General features: G+C 43.5%; 1 protein-coding gene across 1 annotated transcript in view; it reads right to left on the bottom strand.

The window, feature by feature from the left end:
• The window catches only part of TNIP3 (TNFAIP3 interacting protein 3), a 64,788-nt gene extending 52,918 nt beyond the window's left edge, over window positions 1-11,870 (bottom strand). Inside the window, exon 1 of the mRNA XM_081208153.1 lies at window positions 11,811-11,870. Within this exon, the coding sequence (XP_081064279.1) occupies window positions 11,811-11,842 (32 nt within the window). The 5' untranslated portion in view covers window positions 11,843-11,870. The remainder of the gene's footprint in view (window positions 1-11,810) is intronic.
• Window positions 11,871-12,339: the final 469 nt, after the last annotated feature.

The following is a 12,339-nucleotide window of genomic DNA, read 5'->3' as shown; positions in this document are numbered from 1 at the left end:
GGGTTGCGGCGCTCATCTCGCTTTATTGGCCAAGGGAGCCGGCGTACAGCTTCCGAGTCATGTGGCCAGCATGACTAAGCTGCTTCTGGTGAACCAGAGCAGCGCATGGAAACGCCGTCAACCTTCCTGCCGGAGTGGTACCTATTTATCTACTTGCACTTTGACATGCTTTCGAACTGCTAGGTTGACAGGAGCAGGGACCGAGCTCACCCCGTCACAGGGATTCAAACCGCCGACCTTCTGATCGGCAAGTCCTAGGCTCTGTTGTTTAACCCACAGCGCCACCCACGTCCCTTCTAGGTTCAGTACCCTACCTTAAAAGGACAGGCCTAGGCCAAGACAAAATGCACATCTTTTGGCAAAACAAAGCAAAATAACAGGCCAGTGCCTGAAAACTGTGCATGCCCACCTATCTTTCAACAGGAGCAAGCAACTCCACTACGAATATGTGGACATTCCCAGATAAAAACAATCAGTAACAAAGAGGAGCAATTTGGGGTAGGGCACATAAATTGCACCAACAAAGACTGAAGAAAGGACAAGTTATGAGATGAGATTGCAATATCACTGAAGTCTAGAGGACTGGGCATATGTCACAGAGGAAGGCCAGCATTTTAAAGGGCCATGTCCTTTCATGTGATCACTCCTGGGGAGGGGATGTGTAGCTAAGAACTTTTTCACCCAATCTGAAAGAATGATTAAAAAGGCTTTCTCGATAAAGGAGATTGGAGTCCAGTTTGCAAGTAGGGATGACACTTCATTTACTTTCCTGATTACTTAATTTAACAGGTGCAAGCCAGGAAATTCTCACTCTGCCTTGTAAAGGTTTGAATTACGTAACACCTTCTCAACCAGGAAATATTCCTTTCCTTTTCCAGGTAACATTTTAAGGACTTCTGCCTTAGCAAATATACATGTAAATCATTTCCTTTAACAGACAGTCCTGAACTTTTTGAATCATGTCAGAACCACCAGCAAAACAATGTGTGGGGCACAATGGCTTGAACACAGTTTTCTAACATGGAACAAAAATAGGAGAAAATCCTACTATACTGGCTGCAGCTGTTGTCCAAATCTCTGGCAGGTAAAAGATTTCTGATGGGTGATCTAAAGAGATACCTGAGAGACCAATGGATCTGTTAGAACCACTACTGCCTATGCTGCCTATGTGCTGCTCTCCCAGAGACCTCTTTTTTTACACAGAGAAAACCAGTGACCTAGACATGCAACACATTTTTAATTACAACTTAAAATATTTTAAAGCTGCTTTTCTGGGCAAATGTCCATCCAAAGTAACTTAAGCTAAAAATAAATAAATCATAAAGATAAGAAGAATACATTTTTTTAAAAAAAAAAACCTTATAACTAGTAATCTGCAACTCTCCCATTAAAAAAAAAATTACAAAAGAACATAATTCTGACCATCACCCACCTAAGAAATATCAGCCCTGGAAGGTCAGTTGAGGGGAAAAAGTTATCGAAAAAGCTTTTGTAAAAAAGCTTTCTAAGAAAACTACAGTTGCTTGCACCATTCCATGTTTCGGTAAATAAGATCAATTCAGATAACACTTTTTTCTGCAGGGAAGGTACTTCCTTGTAGGAAGCAACACAAAGGCTACATATAGATAGCCACAGCTGACTACCAGGCATATAGTTTTTATACTGTTAGCTATGCAGAAACATTTTCTGAGCAAGTAACAGAACATGTGTGAAGCTATTCTTAGTCTCTAAGTTTTATTTAATGAAATGTACAGTGGTTCCTCGGGTTACAAACACCTCGGGTTACAGACTCCGCTAACCCAGAAGTAGTACCTCGGGTTAAGAACTTTACCTCAGGATGAGAACAGAAATCGCGCAGCGGCGGCGCGACAGCAGCAGGAGGCCCTATTAGCTAAAGCGGTACCTCAGGGTAAGAACAGTTTCAGGTTAAGAACGGACCTGTGGAACAAATTAAGATCGTAACCACAAGTACCACTGTATATGTAAAAACAGTACCGCAGTACTTATTTTTAAAGTCTAGAGCAGTGTTTCCCAAACGTTTTTGGGCAACGGCACACCTGTTTACCGGAAAAAAATCTCGCGGCACACCACCATTAAAGCCCCGCCCCGTGACGTCAGCGCGCAGCGTCACGCCGGGAGGGACGCACAAAAGTGAAAGTTTTTTTCCTCCCCCTTGCCGGGGTGGGAGGAGGCAGCAGAGCGAGGGACTGAGGGACGGCGGCAGCTGAGGCGGCGGTGGCTGTTGTGGTGGTGGCGGCGATAGCGGGCGGAGGAGGGGGCGGCGGCGGGAGTTGCTGCTGCTGTTGTTGCTGCTGCTGCCCGGACATGCCGGCCTCCTCCTCCTCCGCTGTCTCGCGCTCCTCCCTTTTGCGCGCGCTGCCCCGCCGCTCGGCACCACCACCGCGGAGCCGCCCCCGGCTCGACGCGGATCCTCGCCGCCGCCGCCTCTCGCCGCCCGACTCGCCCGCCTCCCTCCCACGGCACACCAGCCGATGTCTCACGGCACAGTAGTGTGCCGCGGAACACCGGTTGGGAAACACTGGTCTAGAGGGCACTCACAATTTAGTCAGGAAAGAGCTTTACCTAAACAACCAAACTATTATTTAGTGGTGAATTCAAAAACAAAAGTATTTGCCTCTCAGTTGCTGTCAGCAGATTTCTGCTTCATTATGTTTGTGACTAGATAACCAAACTCTATATTCATCACAAAAAAATCAAAGATGGTGTCTGTCTGGGGATATGAGAACATATTTTTTTCTAAAGGCAGGGGCCTGACTTTCAGTGCAATTGAAAATATTTCTTAAAAGCCTTTGGACAATTGTGCACTATTTGAGTTGCAACTTTTTTCTAGCTGGGCTCCTCTGCTTTCAACAGCTGCATGACTAGTCAAAAATTTATAGGTGAAGCTTCTCTCAAATGCAGTTATTACAGTAAGCTTCACCTCTTACTTTGTGCTTGTTAAGCAACCGTTAGTTTCAAACACTGGAATTGCAAGGTTGGGTGGAACAAAACTACCTAGCATTTTCTATTTTGAAAAAATCAGTCATGAAAGAGAGGAACTTTGGAAGTGATTGTCACCCCAAAACCAAACAAGTCTGGGGTTTTTTTCTAACATCCCAATCTTATGCATGCTTATCTGCATGTTCATATGTTTCCAAATGGGATCAGTAGTCCTCATGCATACAGGTTTTTGGAAAATCCATATAGCACCATTGACATCAGAATACCAGCCTGCATTTTTCACTCATTTAATCTGAATTTTTAAATTCAATCTCCACCTTCTCCGGGCAGGTCTGGGACATACTCCTTGCCCAAAACCCTGAAGAATCATAGAATTGAGGAGTTGGAAGGTAACCTGAGGGTCATGTAGTCCAACCCTCTGCAATGTAGGAGCCGCTGTCAATCAATGTAGACAGTCAATGCTGGTGCCAGACTATTCTGTGCCCTGGGCAAGGCTAACTACTTGCAGACACACACACACACACACACACACCCCCCTCAAAAAATTCTAATGTATGAATTACTTCCCAAAAAAATGATACAACTTTTTCAAAATATACAATAAAAGTAAAATATTATCTTTACTATATAACAAAAAACTAATATGTATAAAAATGGGCTCCTCAAAGGTCAGTACTGTACTCCTCTGAGGTCTGCATCATAGGTGGCTGTTTTAAATGGCCTAATCAGAGCACCAGCCCTGTAATAATAATAATAATAATAATAATAATAATAATAATTATTATTATTATTATTATTATTATTATTATTATTATTATTATTATTATTATTTATTTGTACCCTGCCCATCTGGCTGGGTTTCCCCAGCCACTCTGGGCGGCTTCCAACAAAGATTAAAAATACATTAAAATGTTACACATTAAAAACTTCCCTGAACAGGGCTGCCTTCAGATGTCTTCTAAATGTCAGGTAGTTGTTGTTCTCTTTGACATCTGGTGGGAGGGTGTTCCACAAAGCAAGCGCCACTACTGTGAAGGTCCTCTGGCTGGTTCCCTGTAGCTTTGCTTCTCACAGTGAGGGAACCGCCAGAAGGCCCTTGGCGCTGGACCTCAGCATCCGGGCAGAATGATGGGGGTGGAGATGCTCCTTCAGGTATACTGGGCCGAGGCCTTTTAGAGTTTTAAAGGTCAACACCAACACTTTGAATTGTGCTCGGAAACATATTGGGAGCCAATGTAGGTCTTTCAAAACCGGTGTTATGTGGTCTCGGCGGCCATCCCCAGTCACCAGTCTAGTTGCCGCATTCTGGATTAGTTGTAGTTTCTGGGTCACCTTCAAAGGTAGCCCCATGTAGAGCACATTGCAGTAGTCCAAGCAGGAGATAACTAGAGCATGCACCACTCTGGCGAGACAGTCCGTGGGCAGGTAGGGTCTCAGCCTGCATACCAGATGGAGCTGGTAGACAGCTGCCCTGGACACAGACAGTACAGAGCTAGATGGACCAACAGACTGACTTGGAATAACACAGCTTCCTACGTTGCTGTGTGCCCTTGTCCGAGAGAAATGTGAAAAGTTAAGGAAAAATTAAAATATTGCAACTGACCCATTTGCTAGGTCTCAACATTTACAGTAATGAGTGGATATTTTGGAGCACTCTAAGTCCCTGTGACTGCGTCACAAGTGCAGGGGAAAGCCTGCCTGCCTGCCTGCCTGCCACATGGTGCTTTTTGTCAGGTGCAGAGGAAGTGCCACGGCACCCTGTGTAGGTCAGAGCTAGTAAAGGTGCAAAAAAATATTTTTTAAAAAAATTATATTCTTTGGTAATTCTTCACAGAACTCTAGCCCAATGGTTGCCATCAATTTGATTTGAACTGATTTAATAATGAATTGATTTTAGAATGCTGTATTATTTTACTGCTGTTAGCCGCTCTGAGCCCAGCTTCAGCTTGGGAGGGCAGGATATAAATAAATTATTATTATTATTATTATTATTATTATTATTATTATTATTATTATTATTAATCCAGTGCAAATGTATACAGATGAATGTCCCACTGAGATCAATGGGCTTACTTGGACATGTATTTGCAAATATATTAGAAATCTCTTCAGTGACTCGTCTGCGAGTGAATTTGAGGATGTTCTGGCAATGGCACAGAAGACAAGTGACCAGTTTCTTACATCTGGGAGGTCACAAGTCTTAGCTCTCAGCTGCTTAGAAAGGCCAGCACAACAAGCAATAAAACAACGCAGGCCACTGCTACTGCTGCCAGGTGCATACATTGGCTGTCTTTATCAACAAGAAAGGTAACAGGAAATGTTATTGCCAGGAGTGATACAGATTTTTATTCGCTGAAAATATTATAAATCTGAATTAAGAAGTTTGTCCATTTTATAAAACATGCACGTCACAGTGTGTACACAGTTCCACTCTAGGAAGGTCATTTCCCACAGTGGCTGCTTATTAAAGTTGCAACCTCCATCTGAGTAATACTGTTACAACCTGACATTATCACTTCAGGCAAAGGCAGGCATCTGGGTACAGCCCTACCTCCACCTGAGTGAGTGTGTGCTTGCCTGCACGGAGAAACGTGTGAACTGGAATCTAAACCTCAGATCTGCACTGAGATAAGAAGAGTTGACAGCAACATTGCAAGAGAAGTGGCAAGAGTATCCAGGGGTGTATAACTGAAGTTACATTTCAAACTGCTACACCTCAAAGGTGCAGCTGTGTGACTGAACCAAAGAAACAATGACATTTGCCTGCAGATTAATGGCAAAATAGAATGTTTATCTTTAGCTACCCAAACAACCTAAATTCATCTGTGAAGATTGCTGAGTGCAGAAAATCTTGCAAGTACTCTGGTTAAAGCCAACAGACTTCCACCTACCTTTAGTCCCAAACTGAAAAAATGGACAGTTTATTTTTGTTTTACAATATGAGTCACTTCTCTCTCTCTCTCTCTCTCTCTCTCTCTCTCTCTCTCTCTCTCTCTCTCGTTCCCCACCCTTGTTTTCTCTCTAGCTTTCTCCTCCTCCCAAAAACAAATAGGAACAAGTTGAGTATAGTGCTGCTGCTACTAACATAACCCACCTTAATTTAGAGAACACAACCTAATTGTAATTGTAACCATAAACATAACATACCCATGATTTGAAGTGCAATGGACTAAGTTATCTTTATAGATTTCTCCCCACCACTTAGTTTTGATAACATCCTTAAGGCAGAGAACGATTGCTAACTGTATTTGGACTGTGCCCCCTGCCAGGACTTAACTGGTGACATGACTCATCTGGGGTTAGCTTCAATATCAATTTTCAAAGCAAAGTTTAAATCTGGAACATATTAAGTAAGAATATAGGGAGGGGTGTAATAATAATAATAATAATAATAATAATAATAATAATAATAATAATAATAAAGCACTCTGGGCAGCTTCCAACAAATTATAAAACAACAGTAACCATTGAGTTACTTTACCATGGGGTAAATATGCAGAGGTCCTACATGCCTAGGATAAGGGTAAAGGGTTTCCACATGAGAGAATGAGCCCTAGCACGTCCTTCTAGAATCTGACCACTGCTCTCAATATCCACTTTTATCCCCTGGTTCCTGGGAAGACAAAATGGAGGTAGACTGTATATACCATCTTACACACTCTGGGGAAAAGGTGGGATATACTGTAAATGGAGCTTGGTTGCATATAGACAGCACTGTTCAAATTGGAAATGGGAAAAACTTGTTCTGCGCCATCCTTGTGATCAGCTCACTCATGAAGTACCACAAGGTTTAATGATGAAAAAGGGCTTCTAAAGAGGGCATACAGCCTTACCCACCCTAACTGTCTCTCATCTTGAGAGGAAATTAATTCCAGAGACAAGGGGCCTGACACATGCTTTTGTCACCGTGGGTGGGTATTTCAGGCAAAGGATTATTGAAGCTGTTATTACAGTGGTGGTGGTGGGACATAGAACAAAACAGATCTGTGGTTGCCTGCCTTGAAGAATTGTAAGCCATTCTAGTCCAACCCCTTGTTTGAGACAGGAAATCCAGAACTAAAGCTTCCTCAACAGATGGCTATTCAGCCTGCTTGAAGCCATCCAGTAGCAGGAAGTTCACCCGCCACCTCCCTAGGTGATTGCTTCCAATCTTGGACTGCTCTTTCCATCAAAAAGTTGGTCCTAGTGTTCAACCAACATCAACCCTCCTGTAATGTAAGCCCTTTGGGGCTACGTCCTACTATACCTTTAAAGCGCATTCTAAGCACATTCTCTCCCTCTAAGAATTCTGGACACGGTAGCTTCTTAAGGGTTTCTAGGAATTGTAACTCTGTGAGACATAAACTACAGTGCCAATAATTATTGCAAGGAAGGAATGTGTACACAGCCTAGGTCTACTCCTGTCTACTAGAGCAGCAGAGAACACCTGTGTCTGTGTTACTGATTTTCTTAGAACTGACCAAATATTGTTGATAGTCCTGTGATGTGTCTCCATGGAAGCTAAAATGACCCAAGAAGCTAGGTGATGGTCAGAGAAGATGGCTGATCCAGATCTCCTGCTTCCAATCCAGCCAGGGAGAGGGGACAAGGTGCTTCTATGGCTGTGAATACTCCATACATTTAAAACCCACCCCTCCACACACACACACAAAGAATCCTGGGAACTATAGTTTATTAAGGGTGCTGTGAATTGTAGCTCTGTGAGGGGTGAAGTACAGTTACCACAATTCTTAAACACAGGATATACTTTAAATTATTGTGTGTACTCAGCCCTTCTGGAAGGAAACAGACTGCAGTTTGAGAGAGGCGGATAAATACAAAGAGCTGTATTTTGGAATCTGTAAGCTAACAGCATTTTTGGGTGCTAGCTGTTTTAGTAGCCTTTGGCTGGATGTCAAAGCTTCTAGGCTGTGTTCCTCCACCTAGACTCAACCTGTATAGGCGTAAACAAGTGCAAATGCTGTAAATATCCATAAGCTTCCAGTGGCCTCCTTGGAAAGGAAACCAAATGCTGTACCCCTAGAACTTCTCACTGCTTGGAGAAGTAGGGTGAGCACGACAATGAAGAATGTGATCTGCACAACAAAGAGAAAATAAGTGCAGGTTTCATTCAATCCTGTTTCAACCCTATAAACGCCTCCATGCTTCTGTTCCCCTTATGAAAAAAGGAATGATGCTTTTAAAGAACAGTTAATCATCAGCAGCTGTTTAGCTGTGAAATGACACATTTGGAATAGAACAGTGCTGTTAATATGGACTGAACCAGTTGTTTCCTAATAGGTAAAGGTACCCCTGCCCGTACGGGCCAGTCTTGCCAGACTCTAGGGTTGTGCGCTCATCTCACTCTATAGGCCGGGGGCCAGCGCTGTCCGCAGACACTTCCGGGTCACGTGGCCAGCGTGACAAGCTGCATCTGGCGAGCCAGCGCAGCACACGGAATGCCGTTTACCTTCCCGCTGGTAAGCGGTCCCTATTTATCTACTTGCACCCGGGGGAGCTTTCGAACCGCTAGGTTGGCAGGTGCTGGGACCGAACAACGGGAGCGCACCCCGCCGCGGGGATTTGAACCGCTGACCATGCGATCGGCAAGTCCTAGGCGCTGAGGTTTTACCCACAGCGCCACTCGCGTCCCTAATAGCTTTCCTAATAGCTTCAGCTTAATTTTCAAGAGCCATATGACTAACAACAAAAGAAAACATGCTCTTCATGGAAATATATGGTTTCCATAGCCTAAATTCTGTTTATGCCCTGGTAACCTCTATGTTAGATTACTGCAATGTGTTATACGTGGGGCTGCTGATGGTTCAGAAAATTCAGCTGGTGCGGAATTCAGTGGCCTATTTCCTTGCCAGTTTGAGCATATAGCACCAATCCTGGCACAGCTGTACTAGCTGCCAGTTAGTTTCCAGGCCCAATTCAAAGTTCTGGTTTTGCCCTATAAAGCTTTAAACAGCTCAGGACCGCAATACCCCAAGGACCGCCTCTCTCCATATGAACCCACCTGGACCCTGCAATCATCATTTGAAGCCTTCCTTTGTGTGCCTTCATCACAAAAGGTCTGGAGGGCGGCAACACAAGAACAAGCCTTTTCTGTAGTGGCTCCTTGTTTGTGGAATGCTCTCCCCAGGGAAACGTTCTTGGTGCCTTCATTACATGTCTTTGGGCACCGGGCAAAAACATGCTTCCTCTCCCAGGCCTTTAGCCAATTAAACCACCTATGGCCTTTTTAACTGTGGGGAAGGGGCTATTGATTTTGTTGGTTACTATGTTGTTGTTTTTTGTGGTTTTTATAATCTAAACTGCCCTGTGATCCTCAGATGAAAGGTGGTATAGAAAATAATAATAATAATAATAATAATAATAATAATAATAATAATAATAATAGATAATGGTAGGAGCCAAAGAGCTTTTCCCCCTGCTGTGGCCTGGGGCAGTGGCAAATAACCAAGGTGTATTGGATTCTGAGACACTGAGAGCTGCATTTTTCCAGCCAAAAGGAGTAGCCTTCATTTGTGCACATTTGCTCAGTACATGCCGACTGTTGCTATAGCTGCTGTGGCTCCTGCCGTCTAAAGGAACTATGCATAGAAGAGCAAGAAAAGGACTACATTGGACTACTTTGAGGCTGGGAGATCATAAGAGATGACAGGCTAGAACAGTGTTTCCCAACCGGTGTTCCGCGGCACAGTAGTGTGCCGTGGAACTTTGCCTTGTGTTCCGTGGAGGCGGGCGAGTCGGGCGGTGAGAGGCGGGGCGGCGGCGGCGAGCACACGCGGGACGGCGAGCGAGCGAGCTCCCACATCCCATCACCGCTCGCTACTTGGCCTGCGCATCCGCTCGCTACTGGGCCTGCCCCAGGAGGTGGGGTTGCGGGCATCACGCCCTTCCCCACGTGAGCGGGGAATCCCATCCGCCCCCACGTGAGCGGGGAATCCCATCTCAGCCCCCGCGAGAGCAGGGGAATCCCATCCGGCCACGCCTCCTGGCCAGCCAATCGGCTGGCTGGAGGGGGCGTGGCTTGCCTTGAGATTTTTTTCATGAAACAAGTGTGCCTTTGCCCAAAAAAGGTTGGGAAACACTGGGCTAGAATACACAGGATTAATATAGATGGCGGCTAGTGTCCTGTGTGCACCACTTTCCCAAAACAGCAGTGAAGTGCAATGAATGCAGAGTTAATGGGAAGGTGTATGCAGTCTAAGCCTTGACCTTTATCTGAAGTTTCTACAGGAGTGGTGATAGTTCACACCACGGTAGGGAGATTCCTGCATTGTGGCCTGGAAGGACTCTTCCTTCTTGATGTCTCTTGTTTTTATCAGTTTTAGAAGCTATTTTTAATCTTCTCTGGCTGACCTTCGCTGGAATATGTTGAGTTTATTCTGAAACCATTTTTCTGAAATATTTTTCTAGATTTTTTAAAAAATAAATAAATGGATATTAATACATGTTCTTGGAGTGAGTTTATATCTCCATCACAACTTAAGGCAATGCAACCTAGAACAGTTTTCTTCTTCCTGGTGATACTTTAGAGGCAGGGCACATGTTCACAATACCACCTAACTAAATTTAATATCAGAGTGACATTTGTTATTTCTAGCAGGGGTGATAATTTCACAATAACATGAATGTTGCCTCTCTTAGTTTTATTTTTTTTATTGTATATTTTTTAAATTAATAATGTGGTGGTTGGTGCCTTGACTGCTGTATTAGCAGAAAGGCATGGTAAATCATTCTAATAAAATAATAAACATAAATAAACATAATTTCTTGCCTTTTTATTATCTGTTCTACAGAATTATGACTATTATGACTAAAATAGTCATAATTCACAGTGAATAAGCCAGTCAGAAACAACTGTGCCCAACCAAAATAATTACCTCTTGCTCTCATCTTAAGCTACAAAACGAATTATGAATGTTTCCTGAAAGTCTTCTTGAGAGGTGCTAACTGATGCGGGCTGAATTTTGCCAGGCCAATGAGGCGTTACGTATTTAGGAGTGTGGAAAAATCGAATCACTAATGCAGATATCTAAACAAGCAAATTTTTGACCAAACTGAGGGAGGCAGTGGAAGACAGGAGTGCCTGGCGTGCTCTGGTCCATGGGGTCACAAAGAGTCAGACACGACTAAACGACTAAACGACATCAACAAACAAGCAAATTAGAGCTGCTTCAGATCTCCATATATGATGAAAGGTGTCAGGGAAGAGAATCTGTTCACAGATAATGGAAAACTAAGATGGAGGGGGAACCCAAAAAGTGATCTAAGAAGTGCTTCTGTTCTAGTGATTTGAAGCTGCAGTCCTCAAATGAAGAACCCCCTGCTATGAAGTCACCTTGACAATTGGTTCAAATCTCACATGCCCATGCATCTCAAACATATAATCTGATGAACATCACTTAGGCTGTAATTCTGCACAAAGCTATTTTGGAATAAAATCCCACTGAGTTCAGTGGAGGCTAACACCAAGAAAACTTGCCCGGGGTCAGGCTACATGTCACTTCAAATGTGAATAGACAGGATTAAGCACATTGGCGCACGTGCTTTGTGCACTGCAGTCTCAGAAGCTGATAAATCAGGAACTGGTGTCTTTCAATCACACCCTTACATTAGTTTTGTTTCTCTTTTAATACACTGATAGATTGTGCAGAATCCATCCACTTCTTAGCACCTGTTGCAGTTAATCTAGTTTCACTAGCATCTGATAGCTCAGGCTTTAGAATATTTGCCAGCTTGAGCCATAATAGAATGCTTACTATTTTTTTAAAAAAAAGATAGAGCAGTTTCAGTTTATTTGAGGTATCACAAGTCTTCACCAAAAAGCGGAGTAAAATGTGCAGAACTGTTAATACCTTTCTGAATCCGATGGATGACCAGTATTCATATCAAGAAACTTCCAAGAGCCTTCCTGGTCACTCTAATAATTAAAAAAAGAGGGGAGAGGATTTACTTACTTACTTACTTACTTACTTACTTACTTACTTACTTACTTTCTATACTTACTTCTATATCATCTGAGAATCGCATGGTGGTTTACAATATAAAAACACAAAAAGTATCTAACATAGTAATAAACAGAAACACTACCCCCAACACAGTTTAAAAGTTCATATATTGTTTAATTAGTCCAAGGCCTGCTGCCTAACAATATATAATGCTGGCACCAAGCGAGCCTCTCCAGGGAGTGCATTCTACAAATGGGGAGCCACCACAGAAAAGGCCCATTCTTGTGTTGCCACCCTTTGGACTTCTCACCGGGGCAGGGGACAAATGAAGAAGGGCCCCCAATGATGATTGCAGGATCTGTGTTGGTTCACATAGGGAGAGGCAGTCCTTGAGTTATTGCAGTCCTGAACCATTTAAGCCTTTATAGGTCAAAAC

The sequence above is a fragment of the Podarcis bocagei genome (genome assembly GCF_964188305.1).
Source record: "Podarcis bocagei genome assembly, chromosome: 9".
Taxonomy (NCBI): domain Eukaryota; kingdom Metazoa; phylum Chordata; class Lepidosauria; order Squamata; family Lacertidae; genus Podarcis; species Podarcis bocagei.
The sequence above is the reverse complement of the archived record's forward strand: the minus strand, read 5'-3'. Positions and strand labels throughout refer to the sequence as shown.